We start from the raw sequence: 21,761 nt of genomic DNA, 5'->3' as shown, positions 1-21,761 counted from the left end.
GGTGGAGAAATGACATGAGGTTTGTGGGTAAAATCAGGTGACAGATGTCATTTCCCTGTGGCGGCATTGGTAAAGTGATAGATAGACGGTATCAGACGGCACTCTAAAATACACTACCATTCAAAAGTTTGGGGTTACCAAGGATAGATAGATTAAATCAGTCAAAAGTGACATTAAAAACATTTATTTCTATTCATCAAAGAATCTCCACAAAAACCACCTGCTTTCAACACTGAAAGCAATAAGAAGCAAATCAGCATATTATAATGATTTTTGAAGGATCATGTGACACTGAAGGCTGCAGTAATTGCTGCTGAAAATTCAGGTTTGCCATCACAGAATTAATTGCATTATAAAAGATATTACAATAGATTGTTTATTTTAAATTGTAATAATATTTCACATCAACGATTTAAATGCAGGAGACCTCTTCCAAAAACTTTTTTTTAACAAACATTTTGAACGCTATTGTATATCCCATGGTAGTTAATGATGACCATATTCACTTGCCATGGTATTTATCAAGGTGAATCAAAAAATATAATGGTACTAACATGGCTTTTTTTTTATTGTTGCCAGGGCACTGATGATCTTATACCTGCTTCACAATAAAATACATAATGCCTTGCAGAAAATCCCAAATCTACTTTTAGCTTGATAGTCTGAGCAGCTGAGGTGGGTTGAGGGGAATGTCTTCTCTTGCAATCGCCTTGTCTTACCACCAGTGTTTTATAGCTCTTTATTTCTTTTCTCAGTTGATATTCACTCAGCCATATTGCTGCTCTTTACCCTTGTCTGATGAATAAGGTTATTAAACTTGTTTGTTTCCGGGTGCATGAAGGATAATAGTACTACTCCGCCATCCTTTCCCGTCCTCATACAAAATAACACCACAAACAAACAGCCTTAATGTTAAATTAAGCCTTTCTCTTCTCCCCTGGGGAATGAAGGGATGACCTGTCACTTGTTTAATGGCAGCATGGCGTCAAAAGATTGAGTCTAGACTCTGAATGAGATCCCAGCAGGGTTACATGCCCTGCATCTATCCATCTATCACTCCATCCCTCCCTGTCCTCCTCCGAAATGTCTCTATATCTCTCTCTGAAGGTTATTTAGTTTGGGTGTAATTATCTGTTAAATCACCACGGGCCTCTCAGCTTGCTTTTGCTATGCTAATAATTGCGAATGTTACTGGAGATTAGCTTGATCACAGAAAAACAACACCAAGCCAACTCCTATGACATCCCGCGTGTGCAAAGAGAGAGACGTCAGCTCCTGCACTCAGTGGTATGTTATGCTCGCAGTCATGGATTTAATATATGCAAATGAGGAATTAATGTATGCTAAGGTTTTGGGTGGGCTTAAAGGGCTGCCTTGTCTCCGCAGGCAAGATTCCCAGTGGCTTTAGCATTTTACTTAGTGTTAATTTAAACTTTATCCAGTATAGCAGATTATTACCCAGAATTCTTTGCTTTCACATTGCAGGAGTGCCAGGTCTGCACATTATCTCAACTTGGATCAGCCTAAACCGTGTTTTGAAGTGAAATATCCGTCGCCAAACATTTCCTGTCCTTACTCTGCACAGCCGCAGGGGATGCGAGTTCAGTTTCAAGTCCAAACTAAAGCTGCCAGATGCGACCAAACCTCTTAGGACCATCTTCAAAAATGTGTTCTGTGTGTGTGGGTCGGTGTTTAAACACATCCCATGGTTAACTAATAAAAGAGTGGCCTAAGTGCACGAACCTGCCTCGAGCCCCATGTTAACCTCCACCACAGGAACAGCTGTGCTTACTGTCCAAAGGGGATGTGAGAGAGACAGAGGAAGACATGGAGAGAGAAAGAGAGCCAGTAGGGATGTTCATCCTAATGACAGTCCTTCCACAAATAGCTCGCCCAGACGAGACCTGTGGGGAGGGGTTTGTTTATTTCAGCAGTCACTTTTGGGAGGTGACCTTCGTCCTTCTCACCTGTCCCCCAGAAGCCAAAAAAACAGCAGGATACTGCACCAAAACCATGTATCTGTATTAATAAACCAAGTCAATAGACCATTATTACTGAAACATCCTCAAACTTTAATATTACAGATCCCATATTACTGGATGCACTCTAGATTCATCCCAATCCGTATGTGATGAACTGAAGAACTGAATTAGCTCTCCTAATCATGTGCAGTTAAACAAAATATGCATATGTGGGGTTGTTAGAAGAAGTGCATTTATATGTATATGTGGGTGTGTTTACTATAACCATCTACTAATTGTTGTTATGGCAGCACTAAAACATTTACTGACCTATAATAGCATCACAATAATAACAACATCAACAGTTAAATATTTGGGTCACAATCTAGGCCAGATTTAAACCCATAAGGCTCCAAATGTTAAGCAACAGTCCAAATTACAATTCAAACGACTATGTGTCTACAAAGGAAAGTCAAACATATTGGTTTGGAATGACTTGAAGGTGAGTAAATGATGTCAAAATATCATTGCATATTAGTACCTGTTGAAAGGGTACTGCCCCAGTGACTGCGTTTTGTCAATTTTTTCAAAGTTTGTCCAAATTTACTCACCATAATGTCATTCCAAAACTTTTTTCATACTGTCATTTTTTGGTGAACTACCTCTTTAACTATTTTTCCAGTGTTGCATAGACACCTGTTAGAGCGCAACATCATCGGTTTCTGCCACATCTGTACTGGCCTGATGAGATTTGTTCAGTTCAAGGGCTTTAGCCTACTTCTAGAGCGCCCCAGGGCTTTCCAGAAGACTCTGAATTAAGAACACTGCAGACATGACAGCTGGGTTTGATGCAGAACCATCGAAGTGAGCATCAGCTTAATGAAACTTTGATCAAAGTGGGAAAGCTTCAGATTTGATACGCTGATTTAGTGTTCCTCTGGCTGATTGTGTCTCACCTCACGAACATGCTGCAGGTTTTTTTTTTTTTTTTTTTTAGGGACTACAGAAATCTACATATACCGGGGCAGCTTATTAATAACTAATGCAAAATTGCCCAGCCAGCAAACTAAAAAGAACAGACCATTTCCTAGACATCACACACTTCTTTCATGACTGATCACTCAATGGTCTCATTATGCTCAAACTCTCATGGTTGGTACAAAGGTCTGAGTTTTGATCAAAGTTGGTCTAGTAATTGGGGCTGAATTATTAGTCCTGAGAATAGAAGTGTTAGCTGTGCTACTTCACTGCATGTTAATGACTTATTATTAATTCAGTACTTGCTTTACATGCACACACAGTGCAAATTATCTGTGATTTGATTTTAACAGCATTACATAGTGGTGAATGTTATGGCAAGGTTTTTCCACTCTTAGTATTAAGCTTTGATTGACACGAAACTCGCCATGCTCTGTTTGAGCTACGGACATGAACAATGCTTCAAATCATTCTGCTTGTTAAGGAGAAGTGCTATTGCTTCTCTAAGCCATCATAAAACACACAAAAAAAATCCCACAGACTTGCACTAAAAAAAGAACCCAAGCAGTCTACAAAATAATCTAAACACTTTAGCAAGCACAACAAGCCTCTCACAATATAATTTTCTTCAAAATGGTATTTACAGCACTGACATCTAACATATCTGCTCTTTGTTGTGGACTGAACTGCACTGAGCAAACACTGAGAGAGCATGGAGGGATTTTGTTTAATTGACATAAATAATCCACTTAAGCTTCCTGAGCTACCATTTCTGTCAATGTTCTTGTTCCACGGCTGTAGAAACTACAGTAAAGCAAAAGGATGTAGGTATTATGGACGTCATTGAACTGATTAATAGATTTGTTCAGGTCCTGCAGTTTTGTAATTATATTGCAGCTCTGGGTATCGTTCTTTTTGTAATATTTTTTAAGAACCTGCATGAGGTTGCCTAATTTCAAAAATGTTATTTTTATAGACTTGGTAAAGCCATGTAAATGCAATCATAATAATTAATTTATATTTTTCTAGTTATGCCAAGTCTTAAAATATTCTACTGTGAATACAACTTTTACAGAAGCTTATCCTTAAACCTTATCTAGAAAAGTCATGTTCACTCTTGTCTGGAAAAGTCAAATTAACTGGTTAAAAAACGTTTGAACCTTGAAGAACATTGAAGTTCTTAAATCTTTTGGAATGCTCACATGTAATTTACAGGAACTAGAAGTGTTGCATCATTGAATAATGTTGTGGGGGCTTTGGAGTCAAAAAGGTTGAGAACCAATTCCTCGCCTCAGTGACAAGCTGGAAGTATTTAATTTTTTTTTAACATTTAAAAAAAAAATGTTTCCTGACATTTATAGCAATAAAGTATTTGGTCACTACCTTCAACAGCGAAGTAAAATTCTTAAAATAAAATTATGCCCTTCACTGTATTCCCTATATCGTAAAAAATGAATAATAATAATAAATAAATGCCATTTAATTTTATATTTAAGTTGAAAGCATCTTGAGACTCTTGCAAGCTGTGCAGAAAAACACATATGCGTAAGTACAGCATATAGAAATTGAGACACACTAGGCCCAGCGTGACTGTATAGGGTACAGCAAATGTATAGTTCGACAAGCACCGGCTTCTCACTCACTGTTGTTATTTCTCTGCACTGCTGCCTGTCATTTCACAGAATAGTGCAATGAAGGAAGCGCCTCTCAGCACCAGTCTTTGGTGGTTTGTACTAGAGCCAATGCTTCAGGCATAAACAACTTGTGCATGGCGCATGCTAGACAGCATCCCTGGTAACAATTTCATTTATAATGGGAATTAAATACTGTGACACATGATCAAACCATCCAATCACAATCCAAGGTGTAAGATTCTGAAATCTCCCCTATTCACAGTGACGTCTACGTGTTTCAATTGTGCACACTCTTCCACTCCACAGAAATCTGATCCTGTGGGACTAAACAGCAACACTTGAGCACAAACTTTAATGAAAAACTCGGCTGATTCTGCTGGAGGGTAGAGATTGAAGGTATATTGCACTTAAAAGGATAGATCACCAAGGGCTAGATCTCTCACCCTTAAGGTTGTCCCAAACCTGTATGAGTTTCTTTTTCTGCTGAACACACACACACACACACACAAACTCTTTGACTTCCATAGTATTTTTTTCCATATTATGAAAGTCAATGGGAACCAGCAATGGTTTTATTACCCACTCTTTTGTCCTCAGCAGAAGAAAGAAACAATCTGACGGTGAGTACGGTGCACTGTATTTTATGAATTGCACTATTTTATGCAACCCAAAATTATTGCACTTATTCTTATTCACTTAGTCTTTAACTCATTTTAAATCAGTTTTTAAATCGGTTATAAATACCTTTTTATATTTTTGTGACTATTATTATTTTACTTTCTTTTATGTAAAGCATTTTGAATTACCACTGTGTACAAAATGTGCTATATAAATAAACTTGCCAATTTTCACAATAATGTTTACATTTTTGGGTGAACTGATCTTTTAAAGAGCCCCTATTATGCAAAATTCCATTTTACTTTTTACTTGAACATAAATGTGTTGGCAGTGTTTGTACTCAACCACCCTATAATGATAAAAAATTCACCTACTCTTTAAAAAAAAAAAAAACATAGATCATAAGCAGTGGCTCAAAACAAGCCATTCACAGAATGACATCACATTTTACAAGCCCCGTCTACAACTGTTGACGGACACTGCTGTAGAGACAGAGACCCCCACCTTGATTGAGCTGCACACAATCCGCCAGGTTTATCTTCAGGCTAGAGTGTTAAATGCCCTCATTTAATGCACAAATCTAATATAAACATGTGAAGTTAAACAATTGGAAAAGAAATCATATGACATAACCTAATGTGTATTTGTAACTTACACGTTTTTTGAAACAAACTTGTGTGTGAAAGAGAAATTAGTTTAGCGTGTGACAGATGCTTTCGGTTCGAGTGCTTCAAATGTGTGCATTCAGAAAACCATACATCAGGAGTTTAAACCGATATCGCTTTAAAAAGCATATTATCAGCACGATAGACATTATATGACATTATATTTGACAATATGTCAGTGGTAACAGTAAAGAGAAAAGAACGATCCAACTGCATAACAGTGCACGTGATTAATCCTTCACGTGTGATACGTTGATATTGCTAGGAACCATTCAAACAGAATGCACTGTTGTGTTGCAAAGATGAAATGCGGGCAGTGGAATAGGAAAAACATGCTAGAAGATTTTAGAACTTTTTTAACTTGAGTGCTGCATTTTTAGAATGTCGTCTCATGTATGACACACTACAAGAGATGCGAGCACAACAAAAAAACTATGGAAAAGTAGCACAATCAAAGACAAAACCTGTGAAGAACTACTACTGTATGTCTGATATTTCATGTTTGCATCATGGTGACAGGCTGAAAGCTGCTGTTGTTTTTACAGAACATTTATTGTTATTGTTTTTTTAAGTATTTTCCTCACATTATTTCTGAACATATAATAAAACAATTTTTTAATGTTTCTGTTGAATACATAGTGTGAATTTTTTTTTTAAATTCAACAGGAACACTTTGATATGATTACAGTGAATTGAAACTGGTCACAGACCACAAATTTGCCTCATAAAGCCATTCACTTCATAATATTCCTGATGAAATCAGAGAGCAGACTTGTGTGCCACAGAGGGCTTAATGTGTATGACTGAAATGTAATCTGTGAATTTGCTGCATTGTTTGGCCTATCTGATCTCAGCACAGTGCGGGTAGCTTCAGCCTAGTCCTGAACAACAGTTCTCAGCAGCAATATTCTGTGTCACACTGATAAAGAACCTCAGCATAACTAGGGCCGTTCCCCATCTCACGTTCTGCAGGGGCAGATCCCCAGGAAAAATGTCCCTCATTTTTTTTCGCGATAGCTGAAAATTGTGGCAGCATTTGTTGGAAACACAAACGGTCTCAGAGGCCCAAACTGATTCCATTATGTGATGGCAATCTCTTGTGAAAAGAGCAGAGTTGGCACTCCACTCACCCACAGGGATTCGCGTGTGTGTTTGCGTGTGAGGGTTTTAATGATGGTGTATGCTCTTTCAATCCGTGTTCAAGTGTATGTGAGAAATTAATGAACATCAGAATACCAGTTTGATCTCAGCGAGGTCTCTGATGCAATTGAGACACAATTTGTTCCTCTTCAATAATTTAAAAATGCACACAAGCATACAAACCCTCTTTGGGATGAAATGCATTTGTGTAACCGCATTGGGAAAGAGCATCCAATTGGCCTAGATCAGTTGTGGTGGGTAAACCGATGACACCTAAAGGTGGACAAGAGGTGGTGTTATTCACAACGTACTGCGACTATAGGTGTGCAAAACACTTGCAGTGTTTTGCTGTTATACCCATGAAGCTGAAATCCAGCATTTAGCTGTGTTATTAACAGTCCATGCCATGAACACTTACCACCTGTGTGTGAAGATGACAAGCTTCATGAACAAGAAAATCAAGCTACATGGTCCTATTACACACCTGATGGGGGCCACACAAAAGCGTCTTTGTGCTTGAGAGAATGAAAACACAGCTAGATTATTAAAACACTAATACCACCCTGCAGGAAATAAGAAAATCATTTTTATCATCTTCTCCGAGACATTCTTAAAGGAATAGTTCACCCAAAAATTACAATTCTGTCACCATTCACTCACCCTCATGTTGTTTCAAATCGATATGAGTTTCTTTCTTCAGATGAACACTGAAGAAGATATATTTTGTTGCTTATATATGTTAAGAATAAACATATATAAGCAACATTCTTCTAAATATATTTTGAGTCCAGCAAAAGAAGGAAATTCAGCCTTGGAATAACCTAAAGGTGAGTAAATGATGACAGAATTTTCATTTTTGGGTGTACTATTCCTTTAAAACAATATATATTTGTATTTACATATAAGATATATTTACATATAAGATATTTATTTATATTTATACATAAGAATAAATCATGTCTCAGATTACATGTAATATTCTATTTTGTCCTTCATAATTTAGCTTTAAATCAAGTTTTCTTTTTTCTTTTCCTTTTAGAAAAGTTTCGATATTTCGATAATTTTTCTTGCCTGACAAATGATAGCAAGATTTCTTTTTTTAGCTGCACATTTTCTTCTTGCTTTAGGTATAAACCTTGCTAAAGTTTTTTAGATTTATTTAAAAAATAATAATCTTAAAGATATCAAATTAATTACATTTATTATACTTTATATTATTGTGCATCATTCGGCTTGAAGTTAATTTAGTTAATTTTCTCTTTATTTAAATATAAGAATGTTTGATACATTTATTAATGTTAGTTCATAAAAAGACAATCGTTCAGTTTTTTTTTTTTTCATGTTGTTGCTGCTGTTACATGATATAAAATATACTGATTGGCCGTACAGATGAAAACTCAAGGGTGTCTTTTTTTAAATGTATCCACTCTAGGTCCCGTTTAAAAAAAAAAACAGCAGTTTCAGGTTCCCAAAACACTGGATCGGTCTGGATAAAACACCATTACGAAAAAAAAAAAAATAGTATACAGCTTAACGCTTCTCCATGTGGACAGGGCTTTAGTTAGATTAGTTAGACTTGACCTTGAACTTGTTTATACTATTTAGTACAAGAGGTAGATATTTACACCTCAGTATTGTAGTGCATTAAAAAATAATAACGTATTGAGTATAAATTATAATTTTTCATTAAACTTATTAAATGGATGCCTCCTTCTTTGGACAATAAAGCCCTTCCTACACCTACCCCTAACCCATAAACTCCTGTAAGGCACTTTATTTTCCACTTTTCAATTACTTCCTTCATTTTATTGAAAATAAATGCCTTTCTGAACTGATATGTGATGTGAAAAGGGAGAAGAATTATTTCGGCAAAAGGTGGATTCGTACTTGGGTCGATCATATCAAAAAGTCTATACTACTCGTCTCTCCCAAAGCTAGTGTAAATATTAAGGAGCAACACAATCCACTAGAACAAGAATAATTTAAAGATTTAAATGGGCTCTTTTAAATTAACCTATAAATACCCAAGAAACTAACCACATTAATCTAGAAACTGCAAATTAATTCACTAAAATCCAGTCAGAAATCCTTAGTGACCACAAATAAACACCCTGACAAGTAACAACCAGGCACAACACCCTAAAACATTCACACACAAAAAAAAAATCTAGTGTATACATCATATTTATTAATGCTTTGCCAACGTAAACCCTTTTTATCATGTCAATAAAGCTTCTTACATCTTAAGGGAGCCAAAATGAAAGAGAGGATCAGTTTTCTATGAGATGACGAGAGAATGAGAGTGCAAATCAGATCATCTGATGCCTCTGGATCTGAGGAGATTAAAATACTCTCATTCATTGTAAATATTAAAATTTGATGTTCTGCGGAGGATTTGACTGCTGGTTTCCACCCATCATCCATGCTGTGCCTATAAAAATGACATAGACTGAGGGAATGCGCACCGCTGCTCGATCATTTATCGTTACACAGCTGCTCTAACCGTAATTCAGCATTACACAAGACGTTTACTGTAATTAACCATTACACAGCTGCGTTTCTCAAAATTACCATTCTTTTATGCTTTGTAGAGCGAGCAAGCAACCGCTTTCTTCTCCCCTGATATGTGCACATTTCCACTGCATGACTGTCAGGAATTGGTTCAGTACTTTTTTGAAGCCACTTAAATTTTTCATCATCTCATGACGGACAGCAATCTATGTGAAAATCCATTTTGCTTCTTCAAGTACTTTGATCTGAATGGCTCTTTCGTCAGGGATCAGATTGAAACACAGACCTTTGTGATGTGGACTGAGTTGTAACTTCCTCTGTGTATGTGTGTTGACAGAAAGCCCGACTGTCCCGAATGAGAATTACCAAGAGTGGCAGCTCTAGCGCCTTCCCGCATAGCAAACGGAATGGGCTCAACCAATCACTGGAGCTAACGGTAAGAAACACACACTCACACACATTGTTTCACAAATACAAACACACACACATTCATGCTCATTTTTTCCCATATTTTGTTTCTGTTTGACTTCTTTTTTGTTTTCCATAAATTATGCATGGTTTTCAACAAGAACTCTTGCAGACAGTGCTTTAGTGCACAGATAAAAGTGTCAGGTTGTTTTGCTTTAAAGATGTGTAAAGCTAAAGATTCTCATGGGGTGATCCAATTTTCAGCACTTAATAGCAATTATGAGATTTTGTGTTTGTATATTTGCACAAACATCAGCTAAATTAACTCAATGACATCCAATTTATTAGGACAGAGTGATGGACTGATGTGAATATGTCTTAAAGTGTTGCTAAACACCGTCATCAGTGAGTAGGCTGTGAGCATATGTGTGAGAAAGGGAGATCTGGTCTTTATTACTGCGGTTGTTTGAAGCTGTCCAGCTCCTATAAAATGCCTTCCTGGAAAAAGAAGGCAGCGATTCTCTGAATGCGTTGAATTCATTTGAGGAGCGAGGAACATGCTGAGATTGAACAGCGAGTACGGAGACAGATTGCAGGCCACTCCAAAGAGAGCTAACCAGTTTCAGAGAACACCCTCAGAGAGGTCCAGAGAGAGAAGCAGAAGGGCACCTGACAAAATTGAGCTTCATTTATTGTGTCTGAAAGTCCTCCAAACTGTTATATATATATAAATGCTTAATACTGGATGTAATTATAAAAAAGAAAAAAAAAGATTTGTATCCAATTTATCCAACAACAAATTAGACTCCTGCTATAAAAATAAAAAAAAATGTAATAATGCAATTAATATTAGACTAGTAATAGTCTACTGAGGCTGGATCAGATCAACGGAACATATTAAAAAAAGAGAAAGGGCAATAAGCAATTAAATTTTACAAACATAACATAGTCTCCAAACAGTAAAATTGTTCCTTTCCTTTTCAGTAAATTTTTCAGCAAAAAAAAAATATAGGGTTCAAAATACACATCAGGTTTTTCCTCTCCAAAAAAATGGGCTCTTGTGGCTGAATCACACAAGAACACTCAAAATGGTGGAAAATGTGCTTAACTGTCATGAAAATAATGTCACAATGGAAAAATTAGAAACGGCCCTAAAAATAGGCTTTGTCTTCCTGATTTCTTGAAGTCCATTGATTTTGGGGTTAAATTGAGATTTCTTAATGTGATTCACACAAGAGTGGTCTGACTTTGCACTAGCCTGAAGAAGCTGCTTCTAGGTTAGCCTGTCTGAATCGCTCATAAATACCACGCAGATCACATGCAAACACGCAGACTGCTCAGAATAAGAGTACTCGGGGTATGTTACTGTAAGACGCCTAATTTTGCTCTCTCTTCATTTCTATCAATATCTTTCCTATATTTTTCCTTGTGTCTCTCTCTCCTCCCACACATCACTCACTGACTCACTCACGTTATTTTGGTGCTCGCGTCATGTTAAAACGTTGTGGAAGTGGTGAAAATGTGGAGCAGTGTATGTGCGTTCAGCCGGAGGGCCCAGTACGCGAGCACAAGCTCCCAGGCAAAAGCTCTACAATAAAAGAGACAGATATGTGGAGTTTTAGGATACGTACCAATGGATTTGTGAAACAGAAAAGTGGAATCACTCTGATTCCCCCAATCCTCTGAGGCCCCTCGTCTTTCCTTTCTCTCAAGCTTTGTTTATTTAAATTATGGATGATATATTGTACTGCTCTGATATGGATGAAGTTCCTTCCAAAAGCAGTAAACCACTCTCCATGTCTTTCCCTCCCACTCTTACACAACAGCAGCTCCCCTATTACAAGATGAAACTTTCACCACAGGTACTGAGCCAAACAACACACACTCTGTCCCTCTCTCCTCATTATTCACGCATGAAATGTGCTGATTCCTTCAAAATTTTGTGAATGTCTGTGTGTGTTTCTGCAGGGCTCCTTGGAGGAGGACCAACAATTGAAGAAGACCACATCTCTGCTGGAGAGTCAACATCACCATCTTCTGCACTGCCTGGAGAAGACCACGGTCAGTCAGAAGTAGTGTAACTTTACAAATCTTTTGCTTCGAATCAGTGGTTCAGAATGTGCTTGAGCTCGCCATGCCACACGGTTGCAACAAACAAGGCATCATAATATTGTTTTGACACTTCAAAACATTTCAAAATTCATAGACTTCACACTAGATGCCATTGTGTTGGTGAACCCATTAACAAGCGTCTAGCTGATCTCAGGTCAGTTTTATAAATGTAGGCTCGTTTTTTTTTAATTACTTTAATTAATTTTATACTTAAGTGTGTGTAATACTAAAAGGAGAAATATAGTTAATTGCTTTTTCCTAGTTTTTGTGTGTGTGTGTGTGTGTGTGTGTATAATCCAGTGTTTGTCAACTCCCACAATCAATCACACCTCAACTCACGATTATTTCGGTCTAATTTTATTTCAGTGTGGACGGGACTTTTCATCGCAACGCCGCAGAAGTGATGTACAAGCGGCTAAATAGACGAACGAACAAATGAATGAATAATAAACCTTTTCAAAAAACAAACAGGCAGTATAATTTTATGATAATCGAATAAATCCAAGCATCATACATTGAAAAATACATAATAGCCTATAGAAAATAGCCTCTCTACAGCAAATTAATTATAGATAAAAAAATTTAGCGACTACTTTTTTCAGTTGCTTTAAGGTTTGAAATAAAGTTGTAACATTGTAAATGACACAGAACTTGGAGTTGAATTAATGTAAAGGTTAAATTAAAACCATGTCAATAAAACTATTTATATATATTAATTATAAATAAAATATCTTTACACAAAACACAAGGCTGATATTTAAAGAGAGGTACGACATACAAAATGTAGCTAGGTGTTGCTCTAGAGACTATGCTTTATTGCGTCATGTCTAAGACAATAGAAAAAAGGTTTGTTTTAATAATCTTTCATCAAAATTTAATAATTTTCTCTTCCTCTGCAATTCCCTTCATGTGGACATGAAAAAAAATATATGAACCAATATTATATCTAGTAGTTTCACACTTTGCCAATTCAATCAAATCAAGTCCCACCCTACAATAATAACCACTGAATATTCTCTTTAGAGATGCTTTTAATAATACATCCACAAACTCCTCTTATGTAACTGACATAAAAATGAATTGATTTGATTCTGATTTGTTCTCATTTGTTATGCAACACTGAAGTAAAAATGCATCAATGCTGTTTCATATTCTCTTTCTATTTAAGTGTTTAACATGCTTGCAAAGTCTTTGAAGTAAAGGGAAAAAGAGAAAAATGCTTTTGACAGTAAATAAAACATTAGAAACCAATAATCTTTGTGTTTCTGTGAACAGAATCATGAGTTTGTGGACGAGCGGCTGTATGAACAAGGGTACCTGCAGACAGCACTACAGAACTTCCCATCGCAGAGTCCATCTCTCTCCAGTGAAGAGGGCATCACTGGCACCTGCTGCTCTCAGAGAACCAAGAAGAGCATGCAGCCTCTCAGTGCCACACACACACACTCACACACACACAACCTGCAGGAGCTCAGCGCATTACATATCCAGTGTGGGGAACAGCAACCACTAAACACCAGGTTAGCACTCATTTTATGCACAACATTGTTCAAATGATGGATGTTTATTAGAGCTAAAAGACTTCCATTTTTTTATATTTTCCACCTTGTTATTAGTTTTTTTTTGTTTTCACATTAGATCAGGTGTAGCTATTTGTGACTGCTGTACAAAACACTGTTTGTTATCACGGCTTAATGTTACAAACTGGTATTTGTTATCATATAATTTTAATGTATTATCATAACCATAAACACACAGTAATAAACAGAAGTCTCACTCATTCACAGAAGATATCTTACTTTTGCATTACAAAATAAGGTGACTATAAATGTCACATGACGTCTGTTATAAATAATAAAAACAAATAACCATGCCCTTCATCATTTTTCTCCTTCCAAAATGCTTTTTAATGTATAATTGTAATTGCTTGCCATTTTCACAGATCCGGACTTTACATCTTACTTAAACTATGTGAAAATATTAATTTCTAAATTTAAAAAACTAGGACAGTCTAAACAGGGTAAAATAAACATAAACCATTTTAATATTATTATTAGGGTCTCATAGGGCCCAAAGCATAACATGTAAAGTCAGTCTCAACAGAAGGTGAGGGTTAAAATGTATATAACTACATATTTGATGCATCATTTCCAATCAAGCTCAAATTTCTGTCAGATAAGGCAAAACATGTGTTTATTATTGTTTATGATCAAATGCTTCCTTTGAAATTAACCTTAGCAAATCTAAGGAATCTGCCATTTTATTAACGTTTCAAAATGTATAATTTAAACTCACATTTTCAAATAATAATAATAATGAAATAGATAGTTTAATAAACAGTTAGCAGCCAAATTAAATAAACAATAGAGAATGAAAAGAGTTTTAAGACCTCTGTCTCTTTCTTTCTCTCTCTGTCTCAGTCGTTCCAGTCTCAATCTGATGTCGGATGAATCAGGGAGTCTGAACTGCAAGAGCAGTGGACTGGTTACCACGGCAATCATCAGTATCCCAACCCCTCCCTCGAACAACTATCGAGCCAGTCCCGACGCCCCAACCCCTCCCAACCCCGACGCTCCGCCTCTTCCGAACCCTGGCACTGATGTGGTGAAAATCTCTGCGCTGTAGGAGAAAACAGAACTCAGGAAGAGAAACTGATGAGTAGCCTGCCCCCTAGTGGGAGAAGGAGTGCACGGACTCGGACTCTGAAAAGAAATAGAAGATCAACAACGATGCGTCTGTGTAAATGAGAGAGAGAAGGCGAAAGCAAAGCAGGACAGCCATGAGTATTCGATCACTCTCCATCAGGACTGATATAGATGAGGGTGTCACTGTGCATAAAACATTTCTTCTTTTTCCTCTTAGTTTTCTGTTGGGTCATATAGCCTACTGTTTTTTTAATTATTATTTTGAATGTTTTCATCCGTGAGTACTGTTTGTTTATTATCAGTCCGTTAATCTGTTCCAACATCGCAGACAGCCTCTCAAAGCCTCGGCTTTCTTTATCCCAACTGAGTTGTATTTTGATCTAGAGTAAATTCCTAAAGGATAAGAGAAAATCTTCTTAGGTTGGAGACCGTATGAGTGTGACAGCGTTTCTTAGACTGTGCTAAGTTTTTATTTTGGGAATATGTGTGATTGGTCAGAATAAGGTCTAACTTGAATGTTTCTGCCCCGTGTGTGTGTGTGTGTGTGAGCATGTGTGTAAGAATTACTGAATTGTCCCTCAAACTCTCAGCCTCTCACACAGTTCGTGCCTCTCAGAGGAAGGAGAGTTTCCTTCTTCTTTAAGCCACTGTCTCTCCCTGAGTCCAAAACGTTGAGCCGACTTTGTAACGTTAGTTGTGACCTATCAGACATTACTATGTAATATAGAACCAAAAAAGAGAGAGAGAGAGAAGAAGAAGAAACATGAGTGTTTTTCAAAACTCTGTGACTACAAGCACAAGGCATCGCTGAGATTTTGTGATTACAATGTGTATCAAGCCTTGGTTTAACTGTGAATATTGTTGATAGAATATTTTGTAACATTTAGCCATTGTTTGGCGAAACCAGAGCAGCTGCCTACCCCGCCCCCTTTTGGTCCGCCCCGCCCCTTTATGTCTGCCCCGCCCCTTTCCTCTGTCCACTGCTGGCCTGCTTCCTGTAGTTGTTCTGATCTAAGTGTTATTGTCATTATCGCTCAATGGGTATTTAAAAATGTGTCTAGTTTGCGTAAAACTACATGGGTAGGAAACTTTTGATGTTTGTGTTTTTCATTAACAGTGAATGTTTTTGTTATCTAGATTTCCAGTCAAACGTTGCTGTTAGAGGAGAAACTGTCAACCGTGCGAATCAATTAGAGATATTCTCCACCTCTTTTCTCTCCCTCCTTTACTGTCTTTGTCCTTATTTGTCAGCCATGTTCACAAGAATGGCATTGCCAATGAGAAAACTTGTGGTTGTCAGTGGAAAATCCCTGTTTCATCTGTCGTTTACAACTCACTGCCAGCAAACCGCATGATCCCCAGAGCTCCACTTTCTGTACCATAACCCCGATCCCAGGACTCTAAACCCCACCCATCTCCTTCAACCCCACTCACTTGTGCCTCTTACACCAGCATACAAAGAAAGTGCCCCCTCCATCCCTCCCTCCCCTCAGGACGTTATTGCTCCAGGGCCAGAGTTTTAGTGTTCAGTGCAATGAAACACACACTAGACCTCATATCCATATATTTAATCTTGTTTTGGCCCTTTTTAGATAGAATAAGCCATATTTTCCAGAAAGAAACATACGATTAAATAATTGCATAACAGATGCATATCCTATACTTGAATTTTAAAGCCGAAGTGGAAGTCCAGTTACACAAACACGAGTTGGACATGACACCAGTATTACAGGGAAAAGCACATTGTGACATTTAGGAATATCAGGGTATCCGGCCCACACCGTTCTTACCGAAATCTTCTTTGATGGCCCATGTGTTCATATGATGATTATCTTCCTGTTTGTTGTACATAAAATCCATAGCAAATCTCTAATGATCTGATTTTATGGTCCAAATGATGTTTGGTCCCTTTGTGATTTAGTGATTTCCATGTGTACATAATAGATTAAAAAAATGATCTAATGTTTAATTAATGGGGGGAGAAGGCGTGGCCAATATATTCTAAATTTTAAGATAATAAATGTTGAGTATTGGATCACCTGTGGTCATTGGCGAGCAGTAATGTGTTGGAGTTTTTCTTTTGCTTCGTCTTTACTTCCAGCCCAGCAGGGGACACTACAGAACCATCATGTAATAGAAGTGACTCTAGAATCCTAACAGCTTTGTAATAATTCATTTGTGCAGTTCCTTCAGATGAATTAGTTGTTTTAAATATATTAGCCTACCAAGTGGAGATCTGTATGTGCGCATCTACATACCTGTTGAGGGTCTTCTTTCTTCCTCTGTGTGTCTGTGCTTGTTTAACTCTTTCGCTTCCTTTTTTTTTTTTTAGATAGTCTTGTTGTTCTATTCAGCAGATTCCTGTTCACTGTCAGATGTTAAATATTATTTATGATCTTGTCTTGTGTCACAGTTGTGAAACGCCTGATAAATGAATTGTATCTGCCACAAATACATCTGCTGTTTATTTCGTTCCTTCGACAATGCTGAACCACAAGCTAACAACAGTTTAATGATGAAATCACAAACTCATAACAATATTATGGAGATGAAATAAAGTTTAGATATGACATCACAGCAAATAGATAAGTTGGGGGTCTGGGCCTTTCAGACGCCGTCATAAACATGAATTTATCTCAGCATCTCATATATATAAACCATTCCATATCAAAGCAAAATTTGAAAACATTATTTGCCACAATACCATTTTGTCACTTTGGGTTTTGTATTATTAACATTAGCCACATGCAGCTCTGGTGGCATTAATCTGAGGGTTTTAGATAGATTTTTTTGTTATTTAGGGGGAAAAAAACATTTTTAACAATTACCCTCCATTCCGGTCCTACGCTATGGGTAGGAAAAACCATTAGGAAAACCTCTTAGGCTTTATTCAACTGATATTTTCATCTAAATCTGTTTAAATTACTTTATATGCTGACAAAAATGTTGTAATGCAGTTTAAAGTTTATAGATTCACAGAAGATTGATATTTGTTTACTTAAAATGTAAATGATTGTGTTCTTAAAGTTACCAAGCCTTGTGAATCAGAAACTTCACCCAAAAATGACTTTTCTGTCATCATTTACACACCCTCATGTCACTCCAAACCTGTATGACTTTCCTTTTTCTGTGGAAAAAGAAGATATTTTGAAGATTATGTTGGTATCCATACCTTTTTGATTACCATTAACCTACATTCTTACATGGAAAAAAACAGTGAAGGCATTTCTCTAAATATTTTATCCATGGGGTGAGCTGATGATAAAATTTTCATTTTCGGGTCATCTGTCCATTTATAACCTACATGTTTCATTTATCTTGCCTTTTAAGTGACACATATTAAAAATGAATAAAGTTGACAAAGTAGTCAGATTATGTGGTGCTTAAGATATAAGTAGTATGTACATTCAATTATAGCCTATATTAATTTTACACATGCGACTATAACATTACAAATGAATTACCTGTATCACAAAAAAATAACATGTTTACAGGTGCCCACTGCTCAGGGTGTGTGTTCACTGTTTGTTTGTGTGTGTGTGTGTGTGTGTGTGTGTGTGTGTGCACTTTGGATGGGTAAACGCAGAGCATGAATTCTGAGTATGGGTCACCATACTTGGCTGAATTTCACGTCAGTTTGTGGAGTTGAAGCAGCGTGTAAATGGCCTTTCTTTGGTTTTTTTATTGTTGTATTTTTGTTTTAACATAAATGGTTATTGTAGCTAGCTACTTTGTTTTACTAAATCTCTTGTATTTTTATAGTTTTTTCGCACATGTATCTCTCTGTAAAATAGGCTTTCAAAAAAATTTTTAAGATCAGATTTCAAAGTTTAATATGTAATTTCTTTACAATTGAATACTACTTAGTCATAATATTAGAAATGAATCAGGTGTTTGGATGTTTTGTAAATAACATTTAACCTTTAAACCCTTCTGAACAATTTATCTAAACAAACAAAAAAGCATATTATTCTCAAAACTAAAGTGGTCATATAGGCCTATATATATTGTGTACTTGGATTGATATAGTTGGGGGGGGGGGGGTAAATTGCACTATTCCCTAAACCTATACTTAAGATTTGGAGACCAAATATAACAGTATAACGAAATTTTTGTATTTGCCAAAACATTACTGCATTATATTATATGGGTTTAATACATTTGCAGACAATGTTAAATATCTATCATATCACTGTAGCCATTGAAGTGCCTTTGAATGTATTTCTAATATTAAGTGGATTTTCTTTAAAGGAAATCAGAACTGAAAACAAACACCAGATTAAAAATGTATAAAAAAAATTAAACAGCAAAGCTATTAGAGCATTTATTGTTATATCTTGCATCATTTACATATATTTGGTTTTGATTTGAGGAGTTTCTACTTATTATTGCCAACATACCAACTGAGAATTTGTTGCTATGATTTTAAATTAATTTGAGGTATCTATCTGACATGTTATGACATTACATTGATGTTTTATATAAATTGTTTTGGTTATTTTGTTTTTAGATAAACTGCTCAGAGACCAACCAGTTGGATGTTATGTACATGTTATGTACAAACCATCCAAGCACCCAATTCCTGGTCATTTCTATTTCATTAACATTGCTAAATTTTATAAATCTTGAAAGAAATTTAAGATCCATCTTTGACTGCCAAAAGAGGTTCAGTTCACTCAGCCAATAATATTTCACGTAGCATTTGCCTTGGTCAGTTGTGGAGGTGTGATTGGTTAAAGCTTTATTTATAGTACCTTTTAAAACAGGGTTAACAAAGCAGCCTATTTTTACAGAGAGATGCATATCTCAGAGAGATATAGTAAAACAAAGTAGCTACAATAACCATTTTATGTTAAAACTAAAATACAACAATAAAAAAACAAGGAAAGGCCCTGCACAAATCTGTTTTGAGACTAAGTGCATAATGATAACCTTTGACAACGTTTAATTCAGGTGGGAAAATAATTAACATCTATAGCGCATGAACCCCGATGATTTGAGCGTGCACAGGACCTAGTTTGAATGAGAGGAGACACGTTTTAAGTGCGCGCAATCTCTCCAGGCGAGAACAGCATATATCTGAGTGGCGCGTCAGGTTTTGTGCTAGCAAAGGAAATACGTGCTCGAGCGGAGGGGTTCACGCTGACGTATTGTATTAATGTGCTTTCGCACTACAATAACATATAAAAACATATAAAAATAAGCCTAGTTTTGTCGTGAGAGAAAAAAAAAGGAAGTAAGGCAAGGCAAGTTTATTTATATTGCACATTTCGTAGCAATTTAAAACTTTTTAAATGATTAAAACATTTACTTAAAATGAATTTAAAAACAGTTATAAAGTGATTTTATTTTTTTTTTTTTAAGTGAAAATATAGTGCAATCAGTTCAAACATAGCACAGTGCTCATTCAATAAATGCACAGCTAAACAGATGAGTTTTGAGTCTAGATTTAAATGTGACTAGTGTTTTAGCACATCTGATCTCTTCTGGAAGCTGATTCCAACTGCGGGCAGCATAGTAACTAAAGGAGGACTCCCCTTGTTTTGTGTGAACCCTTGGTATTTCTAACGGACTCGATCCTAGTGATCTGAGTGCTCTGTTAGGTTTATATTCAGTGAACATATCTGCAATATATTTCTGTCCTAGGTCATTTAGTGACTTATATACAAGTAAAAGTACTTTAAAATCAATCCTAAATGTAACTGGAAACCAGTGTAAGGACCTGAGGACTGGTGTGATATGCTAAGATTTTCTGGTTCTAGTCAGAATCCTGGCAGCAGAGTTCTGGATGAGCTGCAGCTGTCTAATGGTCTTTTTGTTAAGGCCAGTGAGGAGCCCATTACAATAGTCCACCCTGCTGGTGATAAAGGCATGAACAAGTTTCTCTAAGTCTTGGCTGGAAACAAAACATCTAATTCTTGCAATGTTTTTTAAATGACGTTTTTATTAACAATATTCGGGAGGAGCGCATCAGATACTTAGCCTCAACACAGGTGGACCATAATCAAGTAATCAATCCAATAGTATAAATATCGCTGACTTACCTCTATCCATTTACAGTTTATCAGCATTTTGGTCCGCACGTATATGTCCCAAAACCGAGATTCCTCATCCGAAGACCCATCTAGCTCTTCTCCAGCCCCATCACTGCAGCCAGCCGACTCCAAGGCCACCCCTTCCCGGCGTGACAACCAAATCGAACCCCAGGCTCCAACCCGCGGGCGCGGTACGACGCGAGCAGCCACTCGCCTCCCAAGACGCCTAGGCCTACTTTCGCCGCCTCCGGCAAGAACTGCGGCTGACTTCCCCGCGTCCTCCTACCGCTCGGCCAGGTCTACGATTCCGCCAATTGAGAAAAGGACGGTGTCGAGTCTAATGCAGACCCTGTCCAAAACCGACGTGATACTTTCAAGCAAGCTGAATAAGTCCGAACTTTACGACTTGTACACAAACTTTCTAAATAATAAAATTTCTTCTCAAAAAACACCAATCCCAAAGAAAGGAAAAAAGTAAGGAGTACCTCGAAATACACCTCAAAGCACCCCACCATCCTCCGCTGCAAGGCCTAGCTCCCAACACCTATCAAGCCGCAGCAACAGGCCTTCAGCAAGCCTGGGCCGCACCCCGATTCCGACCGCTTTCATCTCGATTACTTTCCTTCTCCGAATTCACCATCGAATTCAACCGTTTCACCGAGATAATCTGTTCAGCCTTCCCCCACAGGCGATGCGAACTCAACGACTATTTGTCTATAATAGCCGAGCTCTCGTTGTCCTATGGAGGGGGGCACTTTTACACATACCACAAGCTTTTTTCCGCTAAGTGCGCTATCCGAATCGCTCCGTGGAACCAGTGCCCTTATTGGGGAGCCCTCGACTCAGACTTGCACAGCCGCGTATTTCTAGGCTGTAGGAGTATTTATTGCGCAGTCTGCAGGTCATATTTGTTCCCCTTGCTGGGAGTGGTCCACTGATGAACAACTGAACTTTGAGTCTTCTAAGTGTTTTAAAGAGTTCACTAAAGTCCTTCTTAAGGAGTTCTGACTGCTCTTTCCGAATATCATTCTTTCCCACATGGATGATGATTCGA

At 37.2% G+C, this 21,761-nt stretch overlaps 1 protein-coding gene across 3 annotated transcripts in view; it reads left to right on the top strand.

Moving 5' to 3' along the window:
• Window positions 1-17,451, top strand: part of LOC113107538 (potassium voltage-gated channel subfamily D member 3-like) — a 90,446-nt gene extending 72,995 nt beyond the window's left edge. Inside the window, exons 4-8 of one of the 3 annotated variants that reach the window (XM_026270130.1) lie at window positions 9,845-9,943; window positions 11,745-11,777; window positions 11,884-11,976; window positions 13,303-13,547; window positions 14,448-17,451. In XM_026270130.1, coding sequence (XP_026125915.1) covers window positions 9,845-9,943; window positions 11,745-11,777; window positions 11,884-11,976; window positions 13,303-13,547; window positions 14,448-14,652 — 675 coding nt within the window. In that variant the 3' untranslated portion in view covers window positions 14,653-17,451. Of the gene's footprint in view, window positions 1-9,844; window positions 9,944-11,741; window positions 11,778-11,883; window positions 11,977-13,302; window positions 13,548-14,447 lie in introns of all 3 variants that reach the window. The other 2 variants (XM_026270129.1, XM_026270132.1) reach the window with 2 other exon arrangements.
• Window positions 17,452-21,761: the final 4,310 nt, after the last annotated feature.

Source organism: Carassius auratus, chromosome 8 (genome assembly GCF_003368295.1).
Source record: "Carassius auratus strain Wakin chromosome 8, ASM336829v1, whole genome shotgun sequence".
NCBI classification, from domain to species: domain Eukaryota; kingdom Metazoa; phylum Chordata; class Actinopteri; order Cypriniformes; family Cyprinidae; genus Carassius; species Carassius auratus.
The sequence above is the reverse complement of the archived record's forward strand: the minus strand, read 5'-3'. Positions and strand labels throughout refer to the sequence as shown.